The sequence below is a fragment of the Phragmites australis genome, chromosome 6 (genome assembly GCF_958298935.1).
Source record: "Phragmites australis chromosome 6, lpPhrAust1.1, whole genome shotgun sequence".
NCBI classification, from domain to species: Eukaryota; Viridiplantae; Streptophyta; class Magnoliopsida; order Poales; family Poaceae; genus Phragmites; species Phragmites australis.
This window is the reverse complement of record NC_084926.1, coordinates 43398539-43422502: the sequence shown is the minus strand read 5'-3', so window position 1 is coordinate 43422502 and position 23964 is coordinate 43398539. Positions and strand designations below refer to the sequence as shown.

The 23964-nt window shown below is 44.8% G+C and overlaps 3 protein-coding genes across 4 annotated transcripts in view; 2 read left to right on the top strand and 1 right to left on the bottom strand.

The window, feature by feature from the left end:
• LOC133922680 (nuclear pore complex protein NUP160-like) overlaps window positions 1–11949 on the top strand; it is a 29090-nt gene extending 17141 nt beyond the window's left edge. Inside the window, exons 14-27 of one of the 2 annotated variants that reach the window (XM_062368109.1) lie at window positions 6477–6739; window positions 6865–7052; window positions 7965–8035; window positions 8114–8457; window positions 9145–9213; window positions 9432–9708; window positions 9831–9962; window positions 10068–10173; window positions 10306–10371; window positions 10508–10643; window positions 10941–11048; window positions 11154–11303; window positions 11390–11563; window positions 11638–11949. In XM_062368109.1, the coding sequence (XP_062224093.1) occupies window positions 6477–6739; window positions 6865–7052; window positions 7965–8035; window positions 8114–8457; window positions 9145–9213; window positions 9432–9708; window positions 9831–9962; window positions 10068–10173; window positions 10306–10371; window positions 10508–10643; window positions 10941–11048; window positions 11154–11303; window positions 11390–11563; window positions 11638–11709 (2156 nt within the window). In that variant the 3' untranslated portion in view covers window positions 11710–11949. Of the gene's footprint in view, window positions 1–6476; window positions 6740–6864; window positions 7053–7964; window positions 8036–8113; window positions 8458–9144; window positions 9214–9431; window positions 9742–9830; window positions 9963–10067; window positions 10174–10305; window positions 10372–10507; window positions 10644–10940; window positions 11049–11153; window positions 11304–11389; window positions 11564–11637 lie in introns of both variants that reach the window. The other variant, XM_062368108.1, reaches the window with a different exon arrangement.
• A 7756-nt stretch (window positions 11950–19705) lies between these two features.
• Window positions 19706–20092, top strand: LOC133923261 (auxin-induced protein 15A-like). Its single transcript, XM_062368668.1, has one exon. It carries the CDS (start codon window positions 19706–19708, stop codon window positions 20090–20092), a length of 387 nt encoding a protein of 128 aa, XP_062224652.1.
• A 1457-nt stretch (window positions 20093–21549) lies between these two features.
• On the bottom strand, window positions 21550–22232 carry LOC133920713 (auxin-induced protein X15-like). Its single transcript, XM_062365310.1, has one exon. The coding sequence runs from the start codon at window positions 22192–22194 to the stop codon at window positions 21820–21822; it is 375 nt and encodes a 124-aa protein (XP_062221294.1). The 5' UTR covers window positions 22195–22232; the 3' UTR covers window positions 21550–21819.
• Between the last annotated feature and the right edge of the window lie 1732 nt (window positions 22233–23964).

Below are 23964 nucleotides of genomic sequence, written 5' to 3'. Positions count from 1 at the left end.
CAGCAACAATGCATACCCAAGAGCAAGCTAGGATTTACTTGCTTTTGAGGGAGAGCCAAATTGACTCTCCTCCACTAGCAAGGATTTCCTTGCCCACAAGCATTCTAGCAAGTGTAGGCAGGGGTGGGCAAAGAAAACCAAACATGCATTATTATTCATGGTTGAAATTCTGAAATTCGGGGTCCTGTATTTGCCTCTTATGATAGATTGGTGCTCTACAGTAGCTTACCTACAAATTTGCATATGCAGAAAAGAATAGAATGCCATATCTGTATCTGTTTTCCTACCCTTCACTTCTTCAGACTACTGAATTTCAGTCTTCTTAAAGTCATGTCTGCTTCAATGGTGTGGGGTTTAGGTTTTGGGGATTCAGGGGTCAGGGATCGGGTGGTTTCCATTGGTTCCAGGCTTAGAAGGATCCTTGGGAGGCACCAGCTTGGCGGCAGGGATGCCACTGGCCTCGGGTGGCGGAGGACCGCGGGTGGGTGGTGCCAGTAGTGAGGGAGGCAAATCAGAGTGACTAGCCTGGGGGGGGGGGGAGAGGGAGCGGGAGGACGCTACTGAAGACGGGAGGAGGTGGGTGGGGCGGGGGCAAGCGCTGGAGGAAGACTGAGGGGGAGGAAGAAGAATAGTGTCAGTATTGGGCACCGGCTTGGCAGCAGGGACTCCACCAGCCTCGGGTGGTGGAGGACAAGGGTGGGTGGTGCCAGTAGTGAGGGAGGCAAATCAGAGTGACTAGCTGGGGGGGGGGGAGGGGGGGAGGGGGAGGACGCTACTGAAGACGGGAGGAGGTGGGTGGGGCAAGGGCAAGCGCTGGAGGAAGACTGAGGGGGAGGAAGAAGAATAGCGTCAGTATTGAAAAAGAGGTGGCTAGAGCTTGAAGACGACTCTTGGACCGTTGGATTGTCCAAGAAGTCGACTATAAAATTCATTCTGCATTCTAACATCTTTCAAATCCAAATATATGATAAAAATTAATGAGATTACGAAACGTTTCCGCTTCAAGGATTATTAATTTGAATTTTCAACATCAAGCAACTGTGTCTGTTCAGATGACTTGGAGTGTAAACCATGTGGATAGATTTCTAAGATACTAGGTGCTTTTTTTTTTGTGTGAGGTTGCTGCTGTATATATTCTGCATATAGTTACCGGTTGCTTCAATTTTTGACTTGTGATCTATACTTGTATAAATATTTGAAGCTTGTGCTGTTCTAAAAGGAAACTGTCTATTATTACAGCATGTGCAAGTGATACTTTTTTATTATCACTTGCACATGCTGTTCTAAAAGGAAACTGTCTATTATTACAGCATGTGCAAGTGATACTTTTTTTATTATCACTTGCACATGCTGTTCTAAAAGCAATGAGGTGGAATCCTCATTGCTTGGAAGGGTGCTGTCTGTCAATGTATTTTGTCGAGAATTGACTCATACTTTGTATCAGTTCAATTCTCCGTTGATGATGCCACGGGGTGGTGGTTTACTGGGGTCTATAGTCCACAAGAGGACGCGGCCAGCTCATTTCCTTCGGGAGCTGAGGGATATTCGAGCACTTTGTCAAGGTCCGTGGTCAATTACAAGTGATTTCAATATGATCTACTCATCGGAGGACAAAAACAACACCAATATCAACCGTGCCATGATGGGTCGTTTCAGGCAATTTGTGAATGATATGGAATTGCAAGAAATTCCGTTGCTTGGTCGGAAATTCACCTGGTCCAATGAAAGAGAAGCCCCATACTCTTGTCAAGCTTGATCGGGTGTTCTGCACTGCGGATTGGGACCTCCTCTTCCCGGATTGCCTACTTCAAAGCTCAGCGACCCAAATCTCTGACCATTGTCCTTTAGCCCTTGGTCTTTGTGACAACACTCAGGGGAAACATAGATTTCATTTTGAGTCATTCTGGCCTAAAATGGATGGTAGATACTGTCCAAACTGCGTGGTTTGAATCCACTGCATCCCTTTGCCCTATTGAGAATTTTGCCATGAAGCTACTGCAACTCCGTCGTGCCTTGCAATCTTGGAGTCAAAGGAAGATTGGCCACATCAAATCTCAGCTCATATGGTGCAAAGAAATCCTCCACAGGTTAGAGATTGCTCAAGACAGTAGAACTCTTACCGCAGATGAAGGCTGGCTTAGGCGACAACTCAAGATGCATAGCCTGGGCCTTGCATTGCTGGAATGGACTATTGCTCGTCTCCAATCCCGGTTGAGCTTGCTGCGGGAGGGTGAAAGTGCCTAGAGGGGGGTGAATAGGTTTTTCTGAAAATTAAAACTAAAAACAGCGGATTAAAACTGCTGGATATTCCGGTGAAGGCCGAATACTCCGGTATGGTCCGGAGTATCCGGGTTAGTCCGGAGTCTCCGGCCTAAATGAGAATTTCAGAATAAATGTGAATTAAAGATAACAGCTAGAGTCTAAGGATTACACTAGGTCTATTAGATATCACAGAGCTAAAATAACACTTAACACTAGCAAGATTGTCACTAGAGCAATTTATATGACAAGTCACCAAATTCACACGATAAAGTAAATTGCACAAATAAGAACACGTGAATTTATCCCGGAGTTCGGCCACCTCACAAAGAAGTGCCTACGTCTCCGTTGAGGAGCTCACAAAGAGCCGGGTCTTTTCCAACCCTATCCTCTTCTAGCGACCACCAAGATCAAGCTAGAAATTTTTACTCAATTCGAAGATGTTTACAAACTTCCCGAGGCACACCACAAGTTTTGGGTGCTCTTCGGGCGACTCCTTTCCTTCTAGAAGCCCAAAGCTTTAAGAGAGATGGTTACAGTAGATGCTCGATGAAGAACTCAATGCTCAAGTGGCTTGAACCCTCTCCAAACACAAATTCTCAAATTTTTGCAAACTTTGCACTAGAGGTGGTTGGAGGGTCTTTGAATGCTCTTAAAGTGCTCAAGAGGTCTTAAGTTTACCAGCCACGGCAAGCTCTAAATGTCATGGGGAGAGGTGGTATTTATAGCACTCTTTCACAAACTAGCCGTTACTGTTTTTGTCAGAGCTTACCGGAGTATCCGGTGTACACCGAGTGTCTGGTCCTAAATCCAAAAACGGCGTCAGAACGGTCACCGAACGTGTCTGAACTAGCCGTTACAGTTCTGTTGAATTACCGGAGTCTCCGGTGAACACCGGAGTCTCCGGTCCTGACAGTCCTTCCAAAAAGATTAAGTCTGGAGACCAGCCGGACCCTCCGGCCTCTCCAGGTACCGGAGTATCCGGTAAACACCGGAGACTCCGGTTTTTCTTTTCTTTTATCAAAAAGATTAAACGCTAACCGAAAGTCTCTGCCGGACTCCGGTTAACTCTAAAACATTTACCGGAGTATCCGGTGAACACCGGAGACTCCGGTCCCCTTTTTAATTAAAAAAAATAAATACTTAACTGAGACTCTCTGGCGGAGTCTCCCTCGGAGACTTCGGTCTGTTAACCCTTAAATTACCGGAGTATCCGGTGAACATCGGAGACTCCGGCCTTTTTCCGAAAAGAATAAACCGTAACAGAGACTCTCTGCCGGAGTCTACCTCGGAGACTCCGGCTGAACACTGAGTACCGAAGTATCCGGTGAACACCGGAGACTCCGGACTCAGTGAAGTTTTCAGAATGAATTCTGTGTCCGTGAGTGAATGTCTCACAACTGGGTGGTTCTAAAGGATCTCTTGAGCATTGAGACACTAACCAAGCAATCAAATCCATCCTTATAAAAAAGCGTCTATCCTAGACTCAATTTCAAAAATAAAAAAATGTAAACCCTATCTAGTACCCTTCGTTGATTCTCCATTTGTTTCGGCGGGCGTCAAACGTCATTTATCTTCACAACTAATGCTTAAACTTGTTCATCACTCGAAAAGCATGTTAGTTCTTTAATTGTTTTGTCATCAATAAGCCAAAACCTACTTAGGGGGCCTAGATGCACTTTCAGAGGGTGATGCTAATACCTCTCTATTCCATGCACAAGCCCGTCACAGAAAAAGAAAAAAATTCGTGGCAAAGCTTAGGGTCGACGACATTCTGCTCTTGTCCCAAGAGGACAAGGACAAAGCAGGTTTTGACTTCTACTCTAATCTGCTCGGCAGCTTGGATGAGCGGTCTGAGGCTTTCAACTTGTCTTCCTTCTACCAGCCGGAACATGATCTTGTGGCACTCGATGATCCTATCACCAAAGAGGTTTGGAACACAATGAAAGGGCTTCCTCTCGACAAGGCGCCCGGTCTGGACGAGTTCACAGGCCGCTTCTACCATGTCTGCTAGCCCATCATCAAGGGTGATCTGGTGGCTGCGGTCTGCGCTGTTCAGCAGGGTGACTCGAGGAAACTTTTCCTCCTCAATTCGGCATGGCTGACCCTGCTTCCGAAGAAACCAGATGCCATCGAGGTGAAAGACTTCAGACCTATAAGTTTAATCCACAGTTTTGCAAAACCTGTGGCTAAGATCATGGCGATGAGGCTTGCTCCGAGGCTTGCAACTCTTGTCTCTCCCAATCAGAGCGCCTTCATCCGCAGCCGGAATATTCAGGATAATTTCTTATTAGTCCAGAGCCCTGCACGATAGCTTCACCGCCAGAAGGAGGCAAGCTTGCTACTCAAACTTGGTATTTCGAAAGCTTTTGACTCGGTCTCTTGGGGTTTCTGTTGGAAATCCTCACGCATTTAGGCTTGGTCCCCGATGGCGAAGTATGTTATGCAGCTTACTAGCCTCTGCTTCCACAAGGGTGCTTCTCAACGGCGAACCGGGGGAGGTGATGTACCACTAGCGTGGTCTTAGACAAGGAGACCCCCTCTCTCGAATGTTCTTTATTCTTGTGATGGATGTGCTCAATGCAGTGATTTGTAAGGCTGAAGATGCTGGACTCCTTGCGCCGCTTTCTAGACGTGCAATCAATCATAGAGTTTCTTTGTATGTGGACGATGTGGTCCTCTTCATGAAGCCTTGGCAAAATGGTGTGGAAGTGATCAAATGCATTCTCACTTGTTTTGGGGAAATTTCTAGCCTCAAGACGAATATGCACAAGTGCTCTGCTATTCCGATTCAGTGCAACCAGGAGGTAGTTGATTTGGTAAGTGTGGTGTTGCCGTGTGAAATTTCTGGTTTTCCATCCCCTTATCTCGGGCTTCCTCTTTCTATTTGGAAACTTCCAAAATCGGCTTTGCAGCCATGGATTGACAAGATTGAGAATCAACTCCCTTCTTGGAAGGCTGCGCTGATCCACCCAGCCGGCAGAACAGTCCTGGTCGAGGCCGTCCTCACCACAATCCCCATTTATCTATTCATGGCTTTGGACATCCCGCGGTGGGGATCAAAGCAATTGACAAGAGGAGGCATGTTTTTTTTTAGAAAGGCCGGAAAGATGTCAATGGCGGGCACTGCCTTCTTGCTTGGAGTCGTGTTTGTAGGCCGAAGGAGCTCGGCGGCCTGGGGATTCATAATCTTGAGGTTCTCAGTTGTGCGTTGCGGATGCGCGATCTTTGGCTTCAAAAGACTGAGCCTCTTCGGCCTTGGACCACCTTTGGTGTCTCAGCGCCAGCAATATTAGTCACCTTGGTACCGAGGTGCATCATCAACAGGCGCACGGTTAGGCAAGCTTTGGATGGTGGATGTTGGATTAACGATATTCAAGGTACCCTCTCGGTCGTGGCTGTGGTGAATTACCTTCGTCTCTGGGACTTGCTTCCTGAATTTGAACTGCAAACTGAGGTTGAGGATACTCACATCTGGCATGCAACAGCCTCTAGGGTCTCCTCCACCAGATCGGCCTACCTGACTTTTTTCAAGGGCAGTGTCCGGTTTGAGCCATGGAGACGGCTATGGATGTCAAGAGTGGCACCTTGAGCTAAATTCTTCATTTGGCTTGCGTGCCACAACTGATGCTAGACCTCTGACTGCCTAGAGCGTCGTGGACTGCCGCATCCTGTCCATTGCCCCCTTTGTGACCAAGCCGTGAAGACTATGTCCCATCTCCTCGTCGGCTGTGTTTTCTCCAGGCAAGTTTGGTTTGAAATCCTCGGAAGGGTGGGTCTGCAGCAAATCTCCCCTTTGGCCGGCAATGAAAGCAAATTCCAGGATTGGTGGAGTTCAGCCGAGCAGATAGTTGATGGTGTGCATCGGAAAGGTTTCAACTCCTTGGTTATCCTAGTGGCTTGGCTCATTTGGAAACATCACAATGGATGTGTTTTCAATGGGGAGTCTCCTAGTATTCGGTCACTCATAGATGCGATCTTTCATGAAGCCACGCTTTGGTGCTCTGCTGGGGCATGTGATCTTTGCACACTGCTGTCCTAGGCTTGGTGCTTTGGTCGCTTTGGTTGTTGTAATCTAGTCAGTGGTGATTTAGTTGGCTTTGTGATCTAGGTGTGCATGTGTTAGTGTTTATTTGTATTATGTTCCCTTTTCCTAATATATGACACGTAGTTCTCCTGCGCGTTCGAGAAAAAAATTATTACTTCAATTTTCACAGGTAAAGCTGATGAGCTGTCTTTGCACAGAAAGCTTGGCTGCTCTGATTTTACATTGGCTTGTTTACTTGATTTTCCAAAATCTCCTGAAGGGGATGTTCTGTCAACTTGTTTCCCTAGTCCAGCTGAGGTAATCAACCTCGTAAGGAGATTTAGCCATTCAATTATGTGTGGAAGTAATGTTGAGCGTGTACAGACTTTCTCGGGTTCCACAATTAATCTATCAGCAGTTCTCGTCCGTCATGGTCAATATGAAGCTGCTCAGGTACTGTTTTTCGTTTGTGGTCTGAAATCCATTAGAAACTTACTTTGGTTTTATTTGATGTGGTATTATTTATATTATACAAAAAATTATAAGCTGTCCTTATCCTTATTTTTTCTCTCTAATAGAGTCTTTTGGGAATTCTCGAAACATACTTGAACCATGAGAAATTATCTCAAGCTGGCCAGGATGCGGATATTGCATATTCAGCATATCTTCATCTTAATGGATTTTGCCTTCTGATGCTTGCGCATGATGAAGCAAACATAATTTTGAGAGAATCCAAGGTTCATGATGCCATCCGATGTTTCTTCAGGTACTACCTTTCCTGCTTTCCACTATGAATTTTTTTTGCATTGAGGTTTATTGATTAACAAATGGCACATTTCAGGAGATCTTTAGTGGTTAGGGACAGCGATAATTTAATGTCGTGTTATTGTACCAACAATTACTTAGACATATATGTTATTGAGCTGTTGAAAATAATTGGATTGCATCATGCTAACTGGCTGTTGCTGAAAAGACTAACTGACCATGAAGTCAATCTACTTCTAGTTTATTCTTCTGTTTAAGATCAGAAAATTTGGATGAGCTAGCTTGCAGCATATCACTGGTAAAATATGGTTCTCCATCCTTAATCCCATATCTTTGTACATTTTTTTTTTGTTTTTAGGCAGAACTACTACGGAAGGACAATAATTTAGTAGTAAACGACATCATAAATCTTATGCTAGCTCCTGGCGATAACTCTTATACATGGTTTGCAAACTCTCCAAATTTATGTACTTATAGACACAAATCTTGTATGTACCTTACAAAATGGGGATGCGAAGATAAGACATCAGTAGCTCTCCTTGTGACTTTCGATATATATCTGATTAGGGGATTTGCTAAGCAATTCAATGACTTTTTCTGTAGTTTGGACACTCTGTTTAATCACCCTACTTCCCAGGGTCCTGGTTAACTAATAGTTTAGAACTGAGGCAGCAGCATCTATTAGTTTCAGCCATCAGATCGAACATTCGTGACTGTCAGGCTCGCCTTAAAATCAAGAAGGATCGAGAAGCACTAAAAGGCTTGAAAATCCATCGAGAACAAAATGCTTAGATGTTCATATCTGTCTGCTACTCTGCTCTTATTCTCTTTCATATTGCTAGTCTCTTTTGTTATAATGGGCTATTGGTTGCTGATTCTCTGGTGTTAACATGGCAATTTCTTCGGAAAACAGAGCTGCATCTGGGCATGAAGCTCCAAAGGCTTTGCAGAAGTTTTCTTTGGAAACAGGGTTTCAAGTTTCTGGTGACATCAATCTCCTGGCTTTGCTTGTTATATACTCCATTTCAAATTATATTCTAACTGTTTGGGATTTTTTTCTAGGGGAATGTAGATCTATTTCTCTGTGGAGGCTTCATTACTACGAGTGGGCAATGCAAATTTTTGAGCAGCACTCCATGAGTGAGGGGGCGTGCCAGTTTGCTCTTGCTGCTCTGGAACAAACTGACATCATTGTTGATTTAGACAATGGAAATGAAGCCGAGGGTCTTCCAGAGACTGCAACGATGATTAAAGGGCGATTATGGGCTAATGTATTCAAGTACAGCTTGGATTTGAAACATTTTCGAGATGCGTATTGTGCAATAGACTCAAACCCAGATGATGATAGCAAATATGTCTGTTTGAGGCGTTTCATCATAGTTCTTTGTGAGCTAGGGGAGACAAAGGTTTGGCATATCAAATTGCTTATTTACCCTTATTGTTCATCACATGCAGTGGATAAATACCATTTTTTTCAGCTGTGTCTATGGACACACTTAGTCAGGGTTTTAAAAAAGCGCTAGGTGCTAGTTGGGCTGTGGGGTGGCACTTAGCGTCTGCGCCTAATTGCCGCCACACATTCATAGGTACTATAGGACTTCTAGCTTGGTTATTGGCATGATCTTTGATCTACCACACCTGATTGTGTCCTACATTTTGTTATTCTTACATTCGGTGCAATGATACCCTATTTAGGGCGGGATGGGGGTTACTGCAGTGGGATGTTGTCCAACTGGGTCTCTGCTAAATCTTGTTAGTGAAAAATCATATTGTTTCGCCATTCTTTGTGTTTGAACTATTCAATTATTTTCTTTTCCATTGTATGCAAGGCATGTTAGCCGGTCAAGCAGGCTTTTCTAATTACTTTTACATAAAAATCATATGACCTGACTATTTTCGTTGAGTTTGAGCTGTTTTTCCTGTTTTTTCCTGTCTTTTTTACCGTATGCAAGGCATACCAACCGATCTAAAAGGCTTTCCACTAAATATCAAATGTTGTCTGTGTCTGTGATATCCAGTTCCTTGCTTTTTCATTGTATGCAAGGGATGTTCACAGTTAGACCGGAGTTTAAAGTTGCCTCTCATTGAAATAGGTTCTTTGCGATGGGAAGATACCATTCACGGACTTGGTAGAGAAAGTGGAGCAAGAGCTCTTCTGGAAGGTTCTCTCTCTCTCTCTCTCTCTCTCTCTCTCTCTCTCTCTCTCTCTCTCTCTCTCTCTCTCTGTGTGTGTGTGTGTGTGTGTGTGTGTGTGTGTGTGTGTGTGTGTGTGGGTGGGTGCGGCATTTCGTTATGCCTTTCTTTTTGGTTTCGCAGGGGTGTGGGGGCGTGTGCGCGTGTCTACGACATTCTGTCATGCCTTCTTTTTTTGGTTTCACAGGCTGAGCGCTCAGATCTATCTTCTAGGCCGAATCTCTACAAGGTTCTTTATTCATTTGAAGCTTATAGAAACAATTGGAGGAAAGCAGCTGCATACATGTATAGGTACTTTGTTAGATTGAATAGAGAGGGTAATGCAGGTGGCAGCCGCCAACTTCCTCACGTGTTGCAAGAGAGGTTGCATGCTTTATCTGCTACCATCAACGCATTGCAGCTTGTTGATCCCTCATTTGCATGGCTTGATTCCGCCTGTGAAGCTGATGATCAAATTTCTCCAAGTAAAAGGCCTCGTAATCTTTTGATGGAGAATCGTATGTTCTGTTTATGACTTTTGACTGCTGTTTGATTTATGGCGTTGCACAGCAATGTGCTTCATTTAACCTTTATTCTCCATTTGCAGCTGCTTTTGGCACAGATTCCGAGCTTTCTAGATTGCGATTTTGTGTTGACATTGAAATTCTTGAAAAGGAATACATACTAACAGAAGCACAGTATATGCTCAGCACTGTAAAATCTAGAATCAATTTTTCAGGTTTGTCCAAAACTAATCATTGGACTATATTACTTGAATTTTTGGAGATCAATATCTTAACAATCTTTAAGAAGTGACACCAAATCCGTTTTTGTGTGACTACAGAAAGCCAATCTATTGAGGCCCTTATGGATATCCTTATAAATGAGAATTTGTATGACCTAGCCTTCACCATCGTGCTCAAATTTTGGAAGGAGTCAGGGATGAAAAGGTGGATTGGAATTTCTTATTCCATTGCCTTTTTACTTGTAGCCTTGTCTCAATAGATTGTTTTTTTGTCATGCCTTGGTTCTGTGTCTGCATTAATCTGACTGTAAATACTGTTTCAATTGTTCCATTGTAGGGAATTGGAGCGTGTATTTTCAGCCATCGCACAGCAGTGCTGCCCGAATGGAGCAGGCAAATCAGAGTATTTTGAAACATTGTACTCCCCCCCCCCCCCTGCTGGTTTCTGGAATCCGTTTCATCTAATTGGCAATTTGGCATATATAGGCAGGTTACAGTAACCAGTGATAATGTTAATAAGTGATGTGACCTAATTACAGGAGGAATTTGACTGACAGTCAACAATTGCTACTGCTGCCTTCTGAGGAGGATGCATGGGATGTCAACACTAAGAATATAGCTGTGGCCCATCAATTGCAGGGAAGCTGCCACTGGGAAACCCTTGAACTTTATTTGGTATGTGTGCCTTTTTTGCTTTTCCTCTGTCGTATGTTTGCACATTATCAGTGCCTATTTGGAATGGGCTTCTTTAATGGAGATTGCTTAGTAGTGAACTTTCACTAGATCTTTATCTATTGAACACCTCCCTTTTTCCCCTTACTTTCTATTTTTGGCTAACAGAAAAAGAAAACCCCCTTTTGGCTAACTGACCACTTTCCTTTTTTGGCAAAAGAAATGTTGAAAGGTTCAAAAATAGTACTTTGTATTTCTGGTCGGTTTTACTGCTGCGTCAGTTTAATCCCCGTTTTGCAGGAGAAATACAAAGATTTGCATCCTAGGTTGCCAGTCATTGTTGCTGAGACACTTCTTTACACTGATCCTGAGATTGAGATACCTCTTTGGTTGGTTCAGATGTTCAAGGTGGCCCTCCTGATGAATAGTTTCTACTAGTTCTGTTGGCTATTATAGTATTATATTGCTGACTGCTGACCGACTTTTGGTTTGGCTGCTGCACTTTGTTTTCAGACTAACAAGGCCGGGAACATGATGATTTCACGGGGCATGTCTGGCAAAGAGGCAGATCCTGCTGCGTTATTTAGACTGTATATAAATTACGGTCGGCATGCAGAAGCAACTAACTTGCTGGTGGAATATTTGGAGTCGTTCGCATCATCGGTAATGGATTGACGAACTGAAGTATCGAAATGCAAGATCTCAGTGAGTACATGTTAACATATTAAACCCTTGGGAACTATTTGCAGAGACCGGTGGACGTCCTCCATCGCAAGAAGATGTCCGCAGCTTGGTACCCATACACTGCTATCGAGAGGCTGTTGTGCCAGCTGGAAGAGATACAGATCGCTGGCCATAGCGTGGACCAGTGTGATCGGCTCAAGAAGTTGCTGCATGGAGCCCTGATGAGTCACCTGCAACAGGTTAGCACATCTAAACGTAAAAGGCTTTAATTTTTGCATGCTGATGCTGATTGTGTTTGCCTCCACGATTCCAGGTCGTGGTTGACTCGGAGGACGTGCTGTCGTCAATTGGAGGCGGGCAGGGAATGGAGAGCCGAAGCAGCTGAGGTCCTGAGGATCGTGTTGGTGTGGGTGTTGGCCGTCGAGTACTCGAGTAGCCACATGTCACCGTTGAATCCTGTATGTAATTGTCTGTATGGTTGAGTCTCTACCTATCACATGTTTCTGTAGACAGAGCGACGCTCCCTTTGTAATGTGCATAGCGGATTGCCGTTGCCGTGCTCGGGATCCATTTGTAGATGGGGTGTCACCTGTCACCTCCGTGGTTTCACCGACGTTTTATTGTACCTTTACTGGATCGTTTCCGAGTCTCTACCAACAGGTAGGTTGGGATCACCGAGGGGAAAAAGGTAGCGAATGAAGAAATGTGTTTATGCCACTTGGAACCTGCTCCGTCTGCAACGAGTACAAAATGCGGGCCAGGAAAAACAAAGAATCCCAGAAGTGACCAGCAAGGCGTGGACCTAATTGTCAGTGGGAGGTGGATGCAGTGGGTATCAATGGCTAGTTTTAAGTTACTATATAGTTTTTTTAATTTAATTAAGTGAGAATGAATCTCTAGTTTATTTTCTGAGTTTTGGTTCGACCAATGATAAAAAAATGGAATACTTGGGGTTGTTTGGTTCTTGTCTCAGAAAACCAAGCTAAAATGTGGCTACGTCTAGAAATTTTGGGTTTCATTTAGATCAAAGCCAGAATTTGTCAGCGCTTTGATAAATTTGGCCACACTTTGAAAATTTTGGCTGGATAATTCTTTTTTAGCAAAACTAGAAAAGATTTTAATGTCTAAAATAGTTGTTCCGATTTTTGGTTGGCTAAAATTTTAACTTAATCTTAAACCAAATACTACTTTAGTTGCTTTGATTTTAGCATGACTAGTTTTTGCATAGCTAAATTTTAGCTTGCTTCTGAGCCAACTGCCCCTGCATCCCCGTGGGAGGCTCGTGGGACCTTCTGACTGATAGGTGGGACCACTGGGATGCCATCCTAGATCTTGTGTCGCATGTAGACACACTTGTCCAAAATTTGGTAATGAGTTGTGGGAACCCTAGGCCGGTCGTTGTGTCGCGTTGCCCTCCCCCCAATTCAATCCCCACCCTAGAATTGAATCTAACCCCTCCTTGCTCGCGCGCATCGCCTCTCACCACTCTCGCCTGCATCCCATCCCCTTACGTCGTCGTGGGCGCGACAGGGAGGTAGGTTAGGGGTGTCGGAGGAAATCGGTGGTGTCAGCAACAACACCCGTCATCCGCTCACACAAGCAAGCCTGCGAGCTACCGTACGTAACACCTCCCCTGCCCGCCCATCTGATTCGATCAAGTAGGCGATCGCCTCCGCGATATTAGTTCTCGGTTCAGCTCCATCAACTAATGCGTCTCCGCGCTGTAGCTTGCGACGGGACAAGGTGGGATTCTGGGCGAGGAGGAGGACCGGGGATGGGGCTCAACAGTGCGGTGTCGGGGGTAGTGTCGAGGAAGGTGCTGCCGGCGTGCGGTGGGCTCTCCTACCTCTTCCTCTCGCTGCGCCCCTGCTCCAAGCAGCCCATCAAGTGCTACAAGAAGATCATCGCTGACATCTTCCCCGCAATGCAGGTTGACAACAATCCCTTTTGCTCGTTTGCATAGGTTAGTTCCATGGTTCTGTTTACTCACCATCAATTGCATTCCCTTGAGGCGCACAAGGTTGGCTTGGTTTCATCTCACACAGCAATAGATAAATCGAATGAATGCCATTGGCATTGTGCATTATTTGTGCTGATTGTTGTTAGCCCATCCTTCCAGTGTCACACATGTGAGTTTTCTGCGTTATGTAATTATGGACTGCCTAGAGCCCCAGGCTGACAATGTTTGTGCTTCCTTCGATCATTCATGAGCTTGATTTTCTGTTTTGTTTGCTCAAACCATTAGGTTCCCCCTTAAGGGCTTGTACTTCTCATGGAACATATATGGGCATGATCAACATCACTTGTGTTGGTATAGTAGTTCATAAGCTTTGAACACACAAGTAATAATTTCATGTGCTGCAGGAGGAGGAACCAAATGACAGGAGAATTGGGAAACTGTGCGAGTATGTTGCTAGAAACCCTAATCGAGTGCTAAAGGTGGGGTTTGTTATCGCCTTAATTGTCTTACACATTAGAAACAATTCATTGCCTCCAATTGTATTATGGCGTGGTGGCTGGGAAAGGTTGCACAAGAAGTAATCGTGCTCGACAGGAGGACAAGGGTTGATCCCTCGCCGCCCCGGAGTTATGGTGGACGGTACGGTGCTTTGCACCAGGAATTAGCTAGGAGATCAATCTGCTTGCCTCTTATTCATTGAGTTGTTGTCCTTTATATAGGAGAGGCTTACATTCTTACTAACTAACTAACATCAATCCTATCAATCCAAACCTAAGCAATCTAACAAATCTAATTCGAACTAACTAACCCAAACTATGGGCAAGCCTGATCCAGGGCCTAGGCTATGGCGCCCTTCTTGTTGCACCAGCCATACTGGATGCCCCACATAACATCTCCCCCCCCCCCCCGATTAGCAGCTCTCCTCGAGCTGGAACACCGGATAACGTTGCCAGAAGGAGTCAAGGTCTTCCCAGGAAGCCCTTGAGTCCGATAGGCCATCCCACTTGATGAGCAACTGGCGAACACCGCGACAGGGGCAGGCCTTGAGTGCGTGTGCTGGAACCAGAATTACTGCGCCATGGTGAAGAAGAGGCAGGGCTGGAGGGTCATCAAGTGGTGAGCCAACGAACTTCTTGAAGAGGCCAATGTGGAAGACATGGTGAATGCAAGCTGCGGGGGGAAGCTCAAGGTGAAATGCAACCAGGTTGACTTGGGCAATGATCTTGCATGGTCCATAGAAACGCGGTCGCAACTTGCCTTTTGTGGAGTCTGGGATGCCAGCGAGCATGCGGTGGCAGAGACATAACCAGACCCAGTCGCCCACCACGAAGGAGATGTCCTGGTGACCGCGGTCATAAGTCCGCTTGGTGTTCTCCTGGGCCTGCTCTAAGCTAAAACGTACATCGTCCAGGAATTCGTCACAGTCTTCCATTGTTCGCGCCACTGCGGCGACCCGAACGTTACCTGCATCATAGGAGCGAAGAGATGGTGGTTCCCGGCCATATACCACACGGAACGGGGTGTCACAGAGAGCCGAGTGGACCGAGGTATTGTAAGTGTACTCCGCCCACGACAACCACCATCATGCAGCATAGATATATGGCGATGAAGGACTACCCAACCTCTTGCCGCCCACCTTGGGTAGTCCTTCGATGAAGTCCAGGGACAAATCCGACCATATCGTGTTGGACACCGGCAGAGGAAGCAAGAGGCTAACTCGGTGCAAATGCTTCGTCTTGTGGTGTTGACATGTCGCGCAGGCACACACAAATTCCTACACCACCACATGCTCGTGGGGTGTATGGAAATCACGGTGGAAACGATGCAAGGTCTTCTGCGCACCCTCGTGGTTGTCGTCATGGACCGCAGAGAGTATGGCTTGGAGCAGCGGGGACACTGGTGGCACGTACATGTGGTGCTGGTACATCACCAGTTCATCCGTGAGTGCCCATGGGTCCCTAAGGGAGTCCGCTCGAATTTGGTCATCGAGTGCCACCAGAGCCGGGTCGGTGGAGTTTTTCGTGCGGATGTCGCCGAGAAGGTCAAAGGTGGGTGCCGAGACAGCGTGCATGGCCCCCAAATCCATGTCGTGACGTGAGAGAGCGTCTGCCATGACGTTCAAGGGCCCCGGCTTGTACTCCACCGTGAAGTCGAAGCCCAAGATTTTGCACACCTAGTGATGCTGTGGAATTGTAGCAAGGTGTTGATCCAGCAAGTACTTCAAACAATAATGATCAGTCTTTACCATAAACTGTCATCCCCAAAGGTATGGCTGCCAGTGCCGGATGACCTGAACCAAACCGATGAGTTCTCGTTCATAGGCCACCAATGCTTGATGTTGAGGCACCATAGGTTGGCTTTATAAGGCGATAGGTCCCTCGCCTTGGTGCATGATAGTGTTGAATCCTGTGCTGGAGGTGTCGCACTCCATGGTGAAAGGTTTGTCAAAGTCCGCCAATCGGAGGAGAGGAGCCGATGTAAGCATGCTCTTGAGTGCCGAGGACTTCATGTCGGTCGCCGCGGACCATGCAAAAGTATCCTTCTTCAACAGTTGGGTGAATGCTGCTGCGACCGCTCTGAACTCATGAATGGATTTGTGGTAGTATCCTGCGAGCCCTAGGAATCCGCGTAGTGCACGAGTGGAGAGGGGAGTGGGTCAGTCGAGTACCACATGAGTCTTGCCATCGTCCATGGCTACCCCATCAGCCGACACCACATGGCCGAGATAGGTGACCGAGTTGTCCCTGAAGGAGCACTTAATCCTCTTGATGAACAGGGTAGCTGAGCGACGCAACCACATGCTTATGGACATGGTGCAAAGTATGTTTAGTTATTCTAGTTTACTAGTTGGACTGTTGATAGAGACACTTAAGATAGCCACGTACATTCTCAATCGGGTTCCCAATAAATCAATTCCAAAAACACCTTACAAATTATGGACTAGGAGACCCTCTTTGAAGTATTTACATGTGTGAGGCTGTGCAGCTAAAGCTAAAGTTTTTAATCCATAAATTAGAAAATTAGATCATAAGACAGTTAGTTGTCACTTTATCGGGTATCTCGAGAGACCAAAGGAGTATCGATTTTACTGGCCAGATAGGATCACTAAGTTCGTAGAAATAAGACACGTTGTATTTCTTGAGAATTGGGATCTGGAGCCCAGGGAAGTTGATCTCGAGAAAAGCAGGTTTATATTCCTGCACCACTAATCCAAGAGCTCTACATCCCTGTGCCCTAGGTGGTTGCACATTCGGTAGAAACTAACGTCAGTGCACCCCCTATTGAGGCATCTGAAATTCCTAATGATACATCTAACAATGAGCCTCAGCAATCCCCTGCAATGCCTAGTCCTGGTCCTGCAATGCCTAATGGACCGACCAGGAGATCACAATGTGACAAGAGATCTGCCATCTCGAATGATTATGTTGTCTACATGAATGAAGATGTTAACGGTATAGGGAAGGCATAAGATCCCAACTTGTATAAGGAGGTCATGATGAGTGAGCATTCACCTGAGTGGTTTAATGCCATGAAGGACGAATTAAAGTGATAATGATGTGTGGGACCTAGTAGAAATCCCCGATGGAGCCAAAACAGTAGGTTGTAAATGGGTCTACAAAATAAAGTATGACTCTAAGGGGAATATCGAAAGGTTCAAAGCAAGACTCGTAGCTAAAGGCTTCTCACAAAAAGAAGGGATTGACTATAATGAAACTTTATCTTCTGTATCAAGTAAAGATTCATTTAGAATAATTATGGCGTTTGTAGCGCGTTATGATCTAGAGTTGCATCAAATGGACGTAAAAATGTCATTCCTTAATGGTGACTTAAAAGAAAATTTTTAAGTGGCTCAACCAAAAGGTTTTGTCATGGAAGGCAAGGAAAATTCGGGATGTCGCCTTAAGAAATCAATTTATGGTTGAAAGCAAGCTTCTAGGCAGTGGTATCTTAAGTTTGATAAAGTTATTAAAAATTTTAACTTTAAAGAAAATAAAGTTAATAACGGCATTTATGTAAAGTTTAAAGCATCTTAGTTCTTTATGTGGATGATATCTTAATAGTTAGCAGCGATAAGGATATGCAACTGCATGGATATTGAGTTTACAGATTATGGAGCTTCAAAGTTGTCATTTTCCTGTCGTACAAATGTACATCCGTGTGCCTCAAAAGAAAAGGGAGCCGATTCAACACCCTCTGCGCTTGTTGTTCTTCCATGTAATTGTTGAAGAAATTGCATGGAACGTACACCCACTGTTGTACAAATGTATATCTTTGTGCGTGTGCCTTCATGTGGTTGTCTTATGCATTTAAAAGGATTGGAAGCATTTTGATAGCCTTTTCCGTCGCCACAGAATGAGATGGAACCTATAAGTAGCTCGAGAGTGTATGAATATATATGTAGTACCACTTTACTAGTTGGGTAAGAGTGATACTAACTTACACTTAGTCTACACTACTAATTTCAAGTTAATCCTTTTATACAAAGTAAGAACAAAAACGTAAACAGATTGATATAAGTATGCGGTCCACCCAATGTATAAGTGGATCTAAATCGATTTAAACTATGAGCTGTTACAAGGATCCCAATCTAGTTGGATTGGGAAGTTGAATTCCCCTCTCACCATTTCTCTGTATATTGGCCTGCCAAATACTGGTCATGACCTTCCTGAGCTGACCCAGTCATCCAGCCAGCCGGCTCTCTCGACATTTTAAACAAGAGCACTTTGCACAGCATTTAACTTGAATCACGCCAAATCCTGCATAATTCTTCTTCGCAGGGACCAATTCAAAACTTAAGTGACATCTGATCTCCGAGAAGATTCGTGAGTGCATGCACCAGCAATTCAGCATTACCCGCAAAATCTCAACTGCGTAGAATGATAAAGTCAGGGCTGCAAGGGATTAAGAAGTAAGGGCCGTCCGGGTAGTGATAAAAATAAGCTGGATCAAGAAAGTGGCCGGCCACTTAATCCTAGTGCCATCCGTACTTGATGCGATCCTTTCGACCGTACCATATCCAAGGAAAGTAATATCCTTTTTTCGTACCGTTTGGTCATGTTCCGGCCACTCTGTCATCGACGTTGGCAGCTCACTATGTTCGATAGCTCTTATGCGTTTTTAATCCTAAAAAACTCTTCTACTATGTGATTTTGTAATCTTCTTGCCTGGACCTTTGCACTCAGTGGTGGACGTATGAAGCCATGGATGTGGGCTGATCTTCCTCCTCCACATTATTTCTTTTTCTCCTTTTCCTCTTGCAAAAAATGTAGGTCTTACAGGAGAGTGGCAGTTGGTATCCGCCGCTGCTGTTTGCACTATAATGTTACTATGGCATGGAAGGATAATAATGGCATGAATTTTCAAGCAACTTTCATGGTTGGCAGTTTGACATTCCAAGATGTGTGGACCTTTGCACAAGTGTTCTGCACTAAGCTACCTACTCTATTATCTATTAACGAGGATGCTAGTCCATATATACATAGCGGCACACCTGTTCCAGCTTGAGTACTGCTTCCATAGAGGCTTAAACTAATATAATCTCAATCGGTAGGTAAACTTAAAACAGAAAGCAAAGCTTAAGAAACTAAGACTCCCCTCTCTCTTCCTCAGGCATGCATGGACCATGCTTCTTCGGAAAACACGGGCTACGCAAACAGCAAGCTGCTGGCATGACAGCTAGTTCATTCTCCTTTTTTCTTTTCTTTTTTACCCTTTCCTCAACAGAAATAGAAAAAATGGAACCAAATCATCATACTGATCTACACAGCTCATTCTCCAAATTAAACTAGTGAACAATTTGCCAATGGACACTGACACCCGTAACCCCGCAGCCAGCGCAACAAGCCGGTCCGCTTGCCAGCGAAACATTTCTAGCCTGAGAGACCTCGTATGCATGTCAAGAAATATATATATTTCACTTATAATCAAGTATATATATCTTAGAAAATAGTGTGTGTGTGTGTGTGTGTGTGTGTGTGTAATGGTCTAATGAAGTATATACGGTGGCATTTCATGAGTTGTTCCCAGTAATTTCTGCAGTATTAAATAAATTGCAACCTTAGTGCAAGGCTACAGCTAATAATTCAAGCAGAAGCTCCACACAACAAGGGGCGCGCCCAACCAACCTGCGGCCATGATATACGCATGCTGCCCAAATGCAAGAACACCCCAAAGCTCACATGCTTTGATCCCCTCTCCTGTCTTCTCCACCACCAAGAGGACGCTTGATTCTTGGGTGAGATCGATCGAGGAGTGTCGAGTCGATCACAAAGAACTAGAACTCGATCATCCTCTGCTCTTGCATCCACCAGGTGCTGGATCACGGCATTTCAATCTGATCTTGGCACAGAAGATTTGATCTTTGGAGGGACCGGCAGGAGGAAGAAGAAGAGGAGCACGTGAGCTTGCTCTTGAATCGATGATGGCCATCATGGGCTACTTCGGGGCGCCGAGGCTCCACGGGAGGAAGCAGGAAGCGACGCTTTGCGGCGGGGAGAGCCTGAGCGCCGCCCTGCTCGACGCCGACGAGCTGGCGGAGGCGGCGGTGCCGAAGGGGTACTTCGCGGTGTATGTGGGCGCGGAGGCGCGGCGGTTCGTGGTGCCGACGAACTACCTCTGCCAGCCGGCGTTCCGGGACCTCATGGAGCGCGCCGCCGAGGAGTTCGGCTTCGCGCAGGCCGGTGGCATCCGCATCCCCTGCCGCGAGGAGGACTTCGAAGCCACCATCGCCGCGCTCGAGGCGCGCCGGCGGCGGCAGCGGCGGCCGGGCAGGGTCGGCACGGCGCTTACCAAGGCCAGGTCGCTGTAGCTGGCTAGCTAGCGGGAGAGCCATGCATGCAAATCACGTAGATGAAGAATTCATTCTTTGTAGCTCAAAGTGAGTTGATTAACTCAAATCATATCAGTGAAACTAATCACCCTTGGTTTCATATGCTTAATTAGCTATGGAACAGTAGATAATCTGTGGAGTAATGTTTGTTTTTGTTTCGTAAGGACTCTGAAACTGACATGAAACATGAAAAATAATAATTGCTTCCTTGTATTTCTCTGGTTAATCAGAAATTTTGGAGTCATAATTTTGGATGATGGACTTTATAACGTGATCTATACATCCATGTAGGTGTTGTGCATTCTTGCAACATCGAACTGTCACACACATATATCAACAATAATAGTTGGATTAGTATATGTGCATCACCTTAGGACATGATTATTTTTTAAGTACATGTCAAACGCCCACATGCACTCCTCGACACACCCACATCTAAACTAGATTGGATGTAGTGCGGACACACGCTTTGACCAATGAAATGGAATTTAATTACGGTGGAAATGAGAGAATTCGTGCTGAGTCTAGGAAGAACTTGGGCGGACATGATCCACCACCAGGATCCTAACCAACTCATCTTAAGACATAATTATGGAATGAGCATGCATACTGGATGATCTGAGTTCTATTCAAGTTCCTTTTCCCTTAAAATTTTCTTTTCTTTTCATCCGATCCTGTGGGGTTTACTCATAGATGAACACCCAACATACAAATGGCACTTCCAACTCGTTCTCAGTTTAGGCTCTAGAAGTAAGATAACCAACCTCACTCCAGATGGCAATTCCTGTATTTGGTTATCTGCCCAAATTTGTTCAGAAAACAGAATAGCATAGATTTGCTGTTCTTCTTCTTCCAATTCGCAACAAAGATGTATATTTTCAGCTGGCAGAACTGAAACAGATTGCAATTCTCCCTTAATCTACATGATTGCTTGGTGTCTTGGTGACGACAATGTATCTATCTGTCAGAATACCCTTTTTTAGATGATTCAGAATACATGTGAAGAAGATTTTATGCTCTGTAATCTAGTGCTCATGCCATGTGTAATTATAGGGCATATTTCTCTTTGATCTTTTCTGGAACTCCCTTTTACCATTGCCTAAGAGTAGAGAATGTGCTGTAGTATCCCTAGTTATAGAGGGGAATAAGGTAATCAAGGGACTACATGTGTCAAGAGGCGATTTAGCAAAGTTAAAGCATCCAAAGATCAAGGGAGCACAGTACTACCAAGTTAAAGCATTGACTTCCCTAAGATTCTTGGTAGTCAGGACTGAACTATATTTTTCTTCTTTGAGGACTGAAATAAATTGAATATTGACTGCACATAAACAAAAACTTAAGAACCACAGATGGAGTTGTCACCTCATCATTGCGAAGTGTTGAACAAGAATGCATCATTTGTGTAAATATACATAGAGGAAAAAAATAGCGCACAAGAACATTGTTCAACTTCTGAACAATTAAGATGAAAGTTAAGTACAAAGAACACGATAGGAAAAAGAATTCATAACAAAGGAGACATCTACCCAATCTCCTTGGTGTGAATCCTTCATTTTTAAATTTCACTCGCAAAGAATGTGAATCCCTCGTTTCGTCCTCCTGTAGAAATTACAAATCCCATCAATTTTCGGATTCTCCCCCCTCTCCTCTTCGCGATATCGGACCAAGAACCAGTTGGACAAGATGAGAAAAAGAAGAGAAACCCATCATCTGCACAAGATCTCCTGCTCTGAAGAACAGTAGCACACTGCCTCCTCCTTCCTGCCCACCAGCCTCAGGATGCCCTCAAAGACCTCCACATCACAGGGGATCCTCAGAGCCCCCTCATGCCGGAACCCAAACTCTTCCTCTGCCTCCTTCAGAAGCTCCTCAAACGCCCAGTGTCCCAGGTACTCTGTAGGGATCACAAACCTCTTCATCTCCTCGCCGACGCACACCGCGAAGAACCCCTTCGGGACGCCATGGCCGCTGCTCTTGCCAGCCTTTGGTGAAAGTGCAAGCCTCTTCCACTTCTTGAGAAGCTGTTGCAGCCTCACAATGTCTCTGATCTTGTTGCTGCTTGACCTGCCTTGCTCCCCCATTGTCAGTCTAGGTAGCTACCTCTCTCTGTCACCGGCTGCTGCCCCCTCTCCTGGTGCAATGCAACTGGCAATATATAGGAGGTTGGATCGGTGACTAAGAATGGCTTAACGCGAACATAGCGTTAGTTTGAATGTACTTATCAATTGATCTGATATGATCCCTTGTTTAAGTTTGTGAGCTCCATTTTTTATGTTGTTGTTCTTGGAATAATAAACTACTAATGCAAACTGAAACAAACATACCAGCGGTTCTTATTTCCTTGACTTCATACTTTATTATTCTGAAATATGCTTGCACGGGAGAACGTGGAAAACATCAATATCATCATGCAGAGTTCAGAAGTTATTTCCTGAACAAATAAAAAACAATTAGTTATTAAGCCATTAAGCGTGAAATTGCTTAAAGATTCCTTGAATTTTATACACGGCCATAAGGCCATTGGATTCCTTTTTTTAGAAAAATAAGTTGTTCTTTCAATGTCAGGTCAAAAACCTGACTGCCTCCTGAAGAATGCAAGTGCGATCCAACTGATGAAAGATTCCCCCACTCTGCTAATGATGAGCAAAGGGCCCAAATGTTAGCAAACAGCACCAACTCTACTCTGCTTATCTGAACAACTACCATGCATGATTTGCTTCAGTCTCATCATTGGCGCAAGCCAATTGACAGTAGATGGATTGGAGAAGGACGCCTCTAGTCCTAGCTTTAGGTAGCATCCCAAACTAACCCGGCAAGTTCTAGTGTTTGACTATGAAACAATAGGTGCCTGCACGATTATATTAACACGGTTTCAGATTTTTTATTCCTCAGTTTTCTTTCTGGTACTAATCATTCGCAATGATACCTTTTTCTGCGTAAGATCATTTACCAATCTTTGATATCTCCTTTCTTAATTTGGGGGTTATTGGGTCAATATCAGTGCTCGAACTTGATTGTGCTTCATCTCTCAATATCAGTCAGCTCCTGAAAGCACAGTGCTTTGCTACCACCTTCACCTGTGAAATGAGAGGTTAGTTCTGAGTTTCAGTTGTTGGGGAGAAAATGGAGATGTGCCATATCAAGAACAGTGACAATCATGTTTCAGGCAGTAGTAAACTATCATAAGTCACTGCAACTTGTAGACAGAAAGGTTCTTGATCAAGCTCAGTTTATTAATGAACTTCTTTTGTACAATTAGAACAAAGATTCCTCTTTCACAGCCCACGACGTCAGGTTAGTATTGATTTGTGAACCTCTGAAACTGATTACATACATGCCGCATGGTTCTCTCTTTTTGTCTCCTGCACATTTCCAGTTTCTTTTGGTATAGGGTAAAGCACAGCACACCAACTGCTACATCAGAGGTTCATGCATCTTAAGTCTCTGAACTAGAGCAATGTTGGCTCACTCATGGACACAACTTAAACAAAAAGAAAATTACTATAAGGATTGAGGATGCACCTTAAACAAAGCGAAGCCGTCTACACCTGTGGCCAAAAATGAGAACTCAAATCGTGGCATCAGATTACATAACTGAAGTAACTGTTGCTTCCTTCTTCCTGACACATGAGTCACTCACATGGGCGCTGAAATCCTAGCAGATGAGAAGATCAAAGAAGATATGAAGCACAGGACACCAGAGATCAGGCTGCACATGCCATGGCCATAGCTAGCTGACACAAATAGCCCAGATCTGGCATGGTGCTCCTTCTGTGTCATGGACGCATGGACGGTGGAACTGGCTCATGCATAAGGAAGAAGCCTACATGATGCCATTCTTCACTACCATA

What these genes read in the sequence shown, in the direction of transcription:
- LOC133923261 (XM_062368668.1), top strand. Translation starts at nt 19,706, where the DNA reads ATGGCCATCATGGGCTACTTCGGGGCGCCGAGGCTCCACGGGAGGAAG.
- LOC133920713 (XM_062365310.1), bottom strand. Translation starts at nt 22,194, where the DNA reads ATGGGGGAGCAAGGCAGGTCAAGCAGCAACAAGATCAGAGACATTGTG.